General features: G+C 38.5%; 1 protein-coding gene across 2 annotated transcripts in view; it reads left to right on the top strand.

Annotated features, from left to right (window-relative positions):
* Positions 1-1,608: 1,608 nt before the first annotated feature.
* nr3c1 (nuclear receptor subfamily 3, group C, member 1 (glucocorticoid receptor)) overlaps positions 1,609-10,762 on the top strand; it is a 50,963-nt gene continuing 41,809 nt past the window's right edge. Inside the window, exons 1-2 of one of the 2 annotated variants that reach the window (XM_057850078.1) lie at positions 1,609-1,929; positions 5,542-6,653. In XM_057850078.1, coding sequence (XP_057706061.1) covers positions 5,542-6,653 — 1,112 coding nt within the window. In that variant the 5' untranslated portion in view covers positions 1,609-1,929. The remainder of the gene's footprint in view (positions 1,930-5,541; positions 6,654-10,762) is intronic. The other variant, XM_057850077.1, reaches the window with a different exon arrangement.

The following is a 10,762-nucleotide window of genomic DNA, read 5'->3' as shown; positions in this document are numbered from 1 at the left end:
TACAGAATAAAAGGTTAGTAAACACTGTCATGAACGTTTCCCCCCAGCTATGAGAGTTAACTCCAGCGTGTTTAGTGTGCCTGGCGTGGTAAAACATGTGTTTTTTTTTCGCTCTGTCAAGTGTGTGTTGAGAAAGACAGTTTGTGTATAATGTAAAAATCATACGAGTCATACACACGTGCTTTTTGTGGAAAATAATACAAATTATTTTTGTTCTGATGGTAATAATGTCTAGCTGTGGCTGTGGGTTCAGGCTCACCTAAAGGACTTTTATTTAGAATATTTCAGTTATTTTTTTGTTATTTAAAAAAAAAATATATATATATATATATATATATATATTAGCTTAACATTATACTTATGTTCCAATTTGCTAATGTTTTGAAAAATAAAAATCCTGTTCAATGGCAAAAAGTCAGTTTGTTTGTTTGTTTTTAAACCCAGCTATCTCGAAGTAACACATTTTAGAGCTTTAATTGCAATACCGTGGAACCATGATATTTTTGCCTAAGGTTATCATACCGTCAGAATCTCATACCCAAGCGCGTAGGTTTGGTCTCAACATTGGTAGGGATGCTATAACAGCATAACCTGCATGTACACTTTTTGCTGGGGACGGGACATTAATAAGACCAAACAGATTGGGTACATTTCTCAAAAATAGCTGGTGATGAAAAAAGTTACAGTAAAATTATTTTCATGGGAGAAAGTCATTTTTCAAAATGCTTGCTTCATATAAAGGAAATTTACAGTGGTTGTGTTTTTTTTTGGGGGGGGGTGGGGGGGGTTAAAAAATGTGCATCGGCTGCAAAGAAAAATATCTTTTTTAATGATGTATAAAAATACATACATTTTAATTAGAGAATAAATGCACAAAATGCACAGTTGAATTAACGTTAACAGTAGAAAAAGTACAGGAAGACACGTCTCTAAGCAGCTTTCTACTCAAGTTTTACAGGTTAGCAAGTTCACACAGTTTAATGTTATGCTAACTCTGATGCATGTCTGACTTTCAGTTGCAAAATTAGTAGTGTGTTCCCCACCTTCACAACATTGACGTCTGTTTACATTAAAGTGGCTGCTGCTGGCCGGGGAAAAAAACCCTTCTAATATCCGTCCTCTTCAAAGGGGTCGGTGGAGGCGGCATGCCGACATGTATTTCTGTCGGGATTGTGTGAATGTGGAGGTTCTAGTCATCAACCAATCAAACGTGCGTTTGAAAGGGGGGGGGGGGTGCACCAGCACATTCAGCAAGTGAAAAGGGGTAAAGGTAAGCCTAAACATAATTTAGGGTCAATTCTATCTTTACAACTTATGGGAAGACAATTACCAATTACCTATATAATTGAACTCATTACATCATGCAAATAAGGTTGCTTAAAAGTTGGTGGGGACAAATCGAGCATCCTTAAAAGTTGGTGGTGTTATGTCTCTACCGTCCCTATGCAAACCTACGCCCTTGCGAGTCAATATATAACAAAATATTTTTTCCAACGACTTATTTATTTGTAGACTGGTTGCAGTTACCCATAATTTCCGCCTGATGTCGCTGCAGTATGCAAAGAGGTCGACTATGGCCTCGCTTGGTTCTCCATTTTGTATGTTTTGCTTGAAGGTTAGCGCGTCAGTACTTCCCTAATGGCTAGCTAGGGAGTACCGTAGCTCATCTTGTTTACTTGCAGTCCGACTCGGCTTGACAGGCCTTCGCAAAGAATCGACGGACGGGGAAAGAAAAAAAAAACCGAGCCTCTCTAAACATACTAAATTCGGCGTTATTTCCTCTTTTCATCGAGACATGTAGGAGGATACGACGGCAGAGGAATTCCCAAAAAGCATTTTCGAATTGACGAGTTGTGGTCGGCCACTTTGAATCATAACAATGTTGACGGACGACCAGTGTGCTCCCAACAACAGGCACTCGTTTCAAGGGTAAATCGAAGTTTTTCCTCTTGGTTTGACTCGATTCGTATTTTGTTTGTACGCTGAAAACGCGGCTACCTTGATGAGATTAGCATTACTTTTAACGTCTTTGGAGACGTGTTGGCACGTCATACACGTTGCTAGCTTTACTTTGTAGAAACGATCGCTAAGGCATTGTTTTGTATGCTACCAAGCTGTTTGTTTGTTAGGGTTTTTTTGGACAGTTAAATGTTAGAGTCATTGTCTTGGGGTGGCTAACGCTAAGGCAGGCGGGCGGGGGGGCATGCTGGCTAACTTTCTCTAATTCCCTTTCCATGTATTCGGTCGTCCTTTGTGGATTATCAGGCTCATTTTAAGTGTTTGTCCTTCACTTTTAATGACGACGATAGAAGTCCGATCCGTTTTGACAGGAGTCAATCATTCCAGTTAACTCGTTGGCTGCCATTGAGCACCATCAATCAATCAACTCTGGTTCGTCTAGCAGCTGGAGGAACCAGAGTTGCTCTAAAAATGATCTGTTTTCACTTTGACCACTCATTAACTTTGGCATATTGCCACTTATAACACCAAAACTAAGGAAACACATCTACAGCCTTCCGTCTGTGCTAACTGATTTAATGCTATTTCATAAGATAACTCATTAGCTGCCATTGACGTCGATAGATGTCCTGTCCATTTTGACTGTGTGGAACTAGACGTCAATGGCGCTGAAGCCTAATAATTCAATGTCAGCCATCCCAGTTAAAATGATCGATTTGCCGTCTAATGCAATGGGTTGGACGTCCATTGCCGTCAATGGCAGTCAAATGTTTTGTACACGACAACATACCTAGAGCTGCAGCTATCGAATATTTTAGTAGTCGATTAATCGATGGACTAGTTAGTTCGAATAATCGAGTAATCGGATAAGGAACATGAAAAATTAAGATACCTGAGCTGAGCCTCAAACGGTATACTTTTTTTTAAACGATGATCTATGTACAACAAAACAACAATTGGCTAACTGTCATAGAAAAAGTACGCTAGCTTAAATGCTATAAAATGCTAAAGTTTTTTTTTTTTTTTTACAATGCTCTTAACTAGGGCTGCAGCTATCGAATATTTTAGTAGTCGATTAATCGATGGACTAGTTAGTTCGAATAATCGAGTAATCGGATAAGGAACATGAAAAATTCAAATACATCAACTGAGCCTCAAACGGTATAAATTTCTTTTTTAAATGATCTATGTACAAGAAAAAAACAATTGGCGAACTTAAATAGAAAAAGTTTGCTAACTTAAATGCTATAAAATGCTAAAGTTTTTTTTTTTTTTTTTTTTACAATGCTATTAACAAATTTTTCAGACACATATTCCCACAAAAAAAAAGTTCAATATACCGATAAACTAAATAATGAATGCAATAAAAAAAAACATTAGCTCAAACAAAAACTTAGCTTACTTTGGTCTTAACAGGGAGCAGTTGGCTCATTTGTTCAGCCATCTGAAAAGAGGCAGACCAGAGGGCAGTATATCCACCCTAATTAATAAAACTGAATGCAAACACTTTCAAAATAAACCATTACAACGCCACTTCAATTAAACGAATACTCGAAGCAACATAATTTAATTCAAATATTTCTTTCTAATCGAATACTCGAGTTAAATCGATTAATCGTTGCAGCACTACTCTTAACAAATGGTTCAGACACATATTCCCACAAAAAACGGCTGAATATACCTATAAACTAAATTATGAATGCATTAAAAAACATTAGCTTAAACAAAAGCTTAGCTTACGTTGGTCTTAACAGGGAGAAGTTGGATTCAGCCATGTGAAAAGAGGCAGACCAGAAGGCAGTGAATCCACCCAAGTCAATAAAATGAAATGCAAACACTTTCAAAATAAACCATTACAACGCCACTTTATTTAAACGAATACTTAAAGCAACAAAATTTAATTCAAATATTTTTTTCTTATCGAATCCTCGAGTTAATGGATTAATCGTTGCAGCACTAGCTGGAACTAACGATTATTTTCATAATCGATTCATCAGATAAATGTCACTTCTTTCAGTTACATTCACAATTTACTTTGAATTTATTTTCAGCATTTTGTAAATAGCAATGAAGACGAAATGGAGGACTATTTCCTTCAAGTATATCGATGATCAAATTTGTTGGCAACTAATTTATTAGTCAATTAGTTGTTGCAGCTTTAGTAAGAAGCTAGTTTAGACAGTAAGATGTCTGAAAACAGGCAAAAATGCGAATTGTTGCTTTCCAAAGTATAAGCAGATTTTTGTTCATGTCCTACTTTGACTTAACAAAAATATTATGAAGAAATTTGATAATATTTACAACTGAGAAGTTACTGTATATATGGCAGAAAACACTCAGGTGACTTGAAGTTCCGCTCTGAGACCCCCAATTTAGCCAACTTTCAAAATTGTCCGATATGCACGTGTGATACACCATTGGAAAGCTTAAAATCTCAGTTTTCTGGGAGAAGAAAAAAATTGAACAAGATGGCACTTAATTTTTTATTTTAGTTTTTTAAACGGCACAACCCTATCTGGAGGTGAGAGACGCGAGAACAGAATTACAGACGCCATGACTTTTAACGAGATAATCGCGTACTTACCATTGTTCGATCCAAAAACTCCATGTAGCATGTATCACTGAGTGTCAAGACACAGCTGTGAATGCCCACAGCTGGATTTTTTGGGGACTTTATGGGTGAAACATGGTAATATAACAAGGGTCCCGATGCAGAAATTGCAGACATCAAGGAGTGGTCGAGATTTTGTTTTTCATATATTTAACTTTTTAAATGTTTTTTTTTTTTTTCAATTTTTCTTTGTTTGGTTCGATTATTCATCATCCAACATATCGGAAAAAATGCGACAGAAACAAAAAAAATACAATTAAGCGATAGTTATGAGGTAAATATCCGTGACTTTTTTTACAGACACCATTTTTTACATTGTGACGTAATTTTTTAAAAAGTTTAAAATACGCGAGTGAATATTTTTTTAAATTCTTTTTTTCTTTTAACACAATATTGGACATCAATTAATGATTCTAAGCTAAAAATGACATTTTGAATAATAAATATAACTAATTACCTTCGTTTTATGGCTGGGCTGAATCAAAAGCGGTTGCGTGACATCTAAACGGAGGTTTTCAGGGTAAAACGGACAAATTAAAAATAGTTCAGAGGCTTAATGCACCATGAATCTGCTATGGCAGAATATAGACATATTGTTCTATCAAACACAACAGTTGTTTTGGCTTAAAATACAGCAGTTTCTTTTAAAAAGGAGTGCAAGAGCAGAAACTGCTTATTCAGTCTTGTCTGTGTTTTCCGCCATATATAATTTAAAGAATTTAGACAAGTTTAAGGTGAAGAAGGTCCTAAACAATTAATCGGTTGTCAAAATAATTGTTGATTAATCGATTCATTGTTGCACCTCTAAACATAACCCTAGCGCTTCGTCGCATATAAAAACAGTTCTAGTGGGATGGTCAAAAATCCAATGTTATTCCTGACAACTGAGGAATACTACATTATATAAAAATGCTAACCTGCAACTGTATACTCATGTTCTTCCAATCTCTTCTTTCTTTTCATTCAAAAAGATGGACAACGGTGAAGTAAAGCTCACATTAAGGAGAGATGACTATTCAGGTAAAGTGGTATACACCCAGATCCCAGAGGGGGGAAGTCCATTGAAAGTGCCCCCTCACAGTGCCATCAGCTCTCCGGCTGCTGTTATTCTCCCATTCAGTCAATTCATGCATCCAGGCGGACAGTCCAACGGCCACAACAGCAGCCCTGCTCCAGTGGAAGTCACCTCCTCCACTGCCACCCGTAGCAACTTACAGGAAGATCCACAAGCTAAAGGCCTGACCAAAGATCAGAAGCTGCTCTCTTCTAGCCACCTAAATTTTGAGGAGAAGTTGCCGCTGTCAGGGGATAGATTAACCCAGCAAACTATGTCTTCCATGGATTCTCTGATTGGCGGATCGGATCCTAGCTTTTTCACTATGAAAACTGAAGATTTCGCTTTGGATAAAGTCGGCCACGAGCCCACTGAGCTCGATCATGCTTTTGAACACATTGGCAAAGACATGGACGTAAACCAGAAATTATTCGGCGATAGCACTCTGGATTTGCTCAGTGATTTTGAGCTCACCGGCTCCCCGTCTGATTTTTACGTAGGGGATGACGCCTTCTTGTCCACCCTGGCAGATGATGCTCTCCTTGTGGAGGACACTTCAGAGAAGGGAATCAAGCCTGTCACTACTGAGAGCGCAATCAGCAGTGTCCCGCTTTCTCTCAATGGCAACAGCAGCGTGAGCAGTCCTGATCAGTCCAGCTCAACGTTAATCCCGACAACCACTTTGGTGAAGAAAGAAAAAGACGGAAACTTCGGGCAGCTCTGCAACCAAGGTCTGATCAAACAAGAGAAGATGTCTTACTGCCAAATAAGCAGCACCACATCTCCAGACCTGCCCACTTCTAGTCCCATCTCCATCTGTGGGGTGAGCACCTCAGGCGGTCAGAGCTTCCACTTTGGAGTGGATACGCAGCCACTGAAGGATCAAAAGTCAGTCACCTGCCAGTATGTTCCTGTTGCCACCGTTGGTGCTCCTTGGAACAGAGGCCTGACCCCTGGGCCAGCGTCAGGCTTGCATCAGGCCTCTGAGGCTTTCTCAGCTATTCCTACCTACCACACCGGCTTTGCCAGGTAAGAAAAGATAAAAGATGGCACCAATTTACTGAGGTGTGAGCGATTGCCATTCTAGTCTAACTTGCTGCACTGAAAATTTCCACCGGGTTTCATTTTTAATTTGAATTGCAGAAACCCCAGTTTTACTTTTCCTCATCACAAATGGCAGCAGGAAAGGGAGCTCAAGGTGTGATACTTCAAATGCCTTCCATGACACTTTTAGGCAAACACCAAATATAGTGAAACTGGGTTTGTTCTTTAACTCATGGCACTTTCACATTAGACCAAGAGGACCAGGGTCTGGTTGGAGAGCTACCTCGCAACAACACTTGCAAATGACTTGTTGAAAATGTTCTGTATTCACACTGCGCCAACTAGGGCTGCAGCTATCGATTATTTTAGTAGTCGATTAATCGACAAACCATTGGTTCGAGTAATCGAACAAGGAACATGAAAAATGAAATTACCTGCGCTAAGCCTCAAATGGTATAAAAAATAAATAAATGAGGATCTATGTACAACAAAAGAACAGTTGGCTAACTTACATAGCAAAAGTCCGCTAGTTTAAATGCTATAAAATGCGAACTTTTTTACAATGCTCTTGACAAATGGTTCAGACACATACTCCCACAAAAATGGGCTTAAAATACCTTTAAATTAAATAACGAATGCATTAAAAAAAACATTAGCTCAAACAAAATTGTAGCTTATGGTGGTCTTAACAGGGAGCACCTGGACTCAGCCATGTGAAATGAGGCAGACTAGAAGGCAGAGTATCCACCCAAATCAATAAAACTAAATGCAAACACTTTCAAAATAAACCATTACAACGCCACTTAAACGAATACTCGAAGCAGCAAAATTTAATTCGAATCTTTTTTTCTAATCGAATACTCGAGTTAATCGATTAATCGTTGCAGCACTAGAGGAAATACCTCCCTCCTGTGAGAGGAGGGAGCGTCTCAGCAGCTACACATAACGTAGCATATTGCACACAAATGTAGCATAACCGCACCGAGATCCACGATTTTTGAGCGGACCAGAATTTGTTTGGTCCAAACTAGAGTTCAGATGCGCGTTCACATTTGCAAAATGAAGCGGACCATCGGGGAAAAAGAACTCTGGTCCGTTTAAAAAGGACCAAATAGCGCTAATGTAAAAGCGCCCTTTCTGAAGCGTCTGGGATTTCATTTTCATTAATTCTGTCATTTTGTTATGAATGACTGTCAAGTCACAGTTAAGTCTTTTCAGAATTGGAGGACATTTTACACTCCAACCTTATGATTTTAAGTAATCCGCATACAAAACACTGACATATGCCGTTTCTGACTCTATTTGCTCATCCCAAGATCAATAATGAGGGCCAACTTTAGCTAGGCTAACTTGAGCTATAATATGTTGTTCAGAGAAAACATTGCTTTTAAACATTTTTTAAATACCAAATAAGTCTGGTTTACCCCTAAAATGCCATTATTCTCTTGTTCAACCCACCCGAACAGCTAGCTGCTACGCCTGAGAAAAAGCGAACATTAGTGCAGACTAAGCATGTGCCGGTATGAGATTCTGACTGGATGATAACCTTACGCCAAAATATCACGGTTTCATGTTATTGCAATTACAGCTTTACAATGTGTTACTTTGAGATATCTGGGTTTAAAAAAAAATCAATTGGACAGGATTTTTATTTTTATATATATTTATTTATTATATATATATTTATTTATTATATATTTTATATATTAGCAAATTGGAACATAAGTATAATTTTAAAATGAAAAAAAAAAATAAATGCAGTCCTTTAGGTGAGCCTAAACCCAAAGCCACAGCTCAACATTATTATCATCCAAATAAAAATAATTGAATTGTTTTCCATAAAAAGCACGTGTGTATGACTCGTATCATGTTTACGTTATACACACACTGTTTCTCAACACAGACAGTTGCCAGAGAGAAAAAAAACATATGTCTTTTACCACCGCTAGACACACTAAACATGCTGGAATTATCTCTTGTAGCCGGTTGGAAACGTTCATGACACTGTTTGCTAACCTTTAATTTTGTATAAATGCGACATCATACTGGAGGTATTGCCTCCTCAGCAGTCACCCTCTGCAAACATTTTTTCATGTTTCATCTTTTCTGTAGCCAAAGTAATCCCATACCAGCGATTTCATTTTCTTCGATGGGGGAAAAAGTTCAGGAGTTTCACCAGCCATCGTGTAGCACAGCTGACTACACTGAGCAACAACCGGTGGGGGAGGGTTGAGCATTGCAGCTGCAAGCGAAGGATTTCTCCCTGCATTGTTGGGACATAAAAAAATAGCTTAATACCTTAGGGACGGTATGACGGAATTTTGTTTTCAGTTTTGAAACCGTGACGTTTTCATACCACGGTGGGCCCTATACCTTGAAACCTTTGACCGGCACATATCTAATAAAGACATTGTCATTATGTCAAGTACTGTATTTTTCGGACTATAAGTCGCACCAGTCATAAAATCCCCAACGAAGAGGAAAAAAACATATATAAGTCGCACTGGAGTAAAAGTCGCATTTTGGGGAGAAATTTTCTTGATAAAATCCAACACATAGAACAGATATGTCATCTTGAAAGGTAATTTAATAGAAAAAAAAAAAACAATAGAGAACAACATGCTAAATAAGTGTAGCTACAGTACGATAATGTTACATAATGCATGAACAACGAAATGCGAATATACTGTCCTCACCAGGACACTACGGCTTGGTGCTGGCTATACAGCGAGCTAAACTCCCAAATGACGATGCTGGACGTCTGTATAATTTGCTGACTTTATCTTGGCCGTCGTTATGACACCATCATTTGAAGAGTGAAATTAAAAATAGAAATAATACAAATCAATTTCGTCCTCGATACCAAACAGGTTTGCATCAACGTAAATGATGCAAAGACACACACGATTAGCACGCGATCGCTAGCATTAACACAACTGGCTCTAAGTGTCCGATCGCGGGTTGAAAACACACAACAACATGCTATTAAGAGTTATTCAGGTAACTATAGCATAAAGAACATGATAACAAGTTTACCAAACCGTCAGTGTCACTCCAAAACACCAAAATAACATGTGAAGTTATATCATAATGTGTTAATAATTTCTCATATAAGTCGCTCCTGAGTATGTCGCACCCCCAGCCAAACTATGAAAAAAAAACTGGGATTTATAGTCCGAAAAATACGGTAAGTAATTTAAAAATACCATTGAGCTGGAAGATGAGATGATAAATTCTATAGTTGTGTGTTACTACTGTATTTTTGGTCTACAAGTCGCACCTGAGTAGAAGTCGCACCAGCCATAAAATGCCCAATGAAGAGAAAAAAAAAACATACGGTATATAAGTCGCACCGGAGTATAAGTCGCATTTTTGGGGGATAAAATCCAACACATAGAACAGATATGTCATCTTGAAAGGCAATTTAATATAAAATACAATAGAGAACAACATGTTGAATAAATGTACAGGGTACAGTGCATGAACAACGAAATGTGAATATACTGTCCTCACCAGGACGCTACGGCTCGGTCCTGGCTATACAGCGAACTCCTAAATGACGATGCTGGACGTCCGTATAATTTGCTGAATCAATTTGGTCCTCACTACCAAAGAGGTTCGCATCAACGTAAAGAAATGATAATTAGGTTGTTTTACAGCAATGACATAAACGGTTAGCATGCGTTCGCTAGCATTAGCACATCGTTCAAACACCCACACAACTGGCTCTAAGTGTCCGATCGCGGGTGGAAAACACACAACAACACCAACAGAAAAGATGATACACACAGGCGTTGCCTCCGTAGTGATAATTTAAAAGCATAAACAATGAACATAGGTTCGCAGCCGTGTTTTTCTCTCGCTAACTCACCCACTCACTCAGAGCTACGTAGCTGTCCGTCTTCTTCTGGCGTGTGCGCGCTCTTTACGTAAGCAAGTGCGAGTGCGCCCCCACGTGGGCGTGAAAGCGCCACAAACTAAAAGCATGCATTTCAATATTTTAAAAAAGTCAATAATACAATTGATCACACATTGCCAAAGGCAGAACGCGAACGTGGCCATAGCTATTAAGAGTTATTCAGATAACTATAGCA

The sequence above is a fragment of the Corythoichthys intestinalis genome, chromosome 11, assembly GCF_030265065.1.
Source record: "Corythoichthys intestinalis isolate RoL2023-P3 chromosome 11, ASM3026506v1, whole genome shotgun sequence".
Taxonomy (NCBI): Eukaryota; Metazoa; Chordata; class Actinopteri; order Syngnathiformes; family Syngnathidae; genus Corythoichthys; species Corythoichthys intestinalis.
The sequence above is the reverse complement of the archived record's forward strand: the minus strand, read 5'-3'. Positions and strand labels throughout refer to the sequence as shown.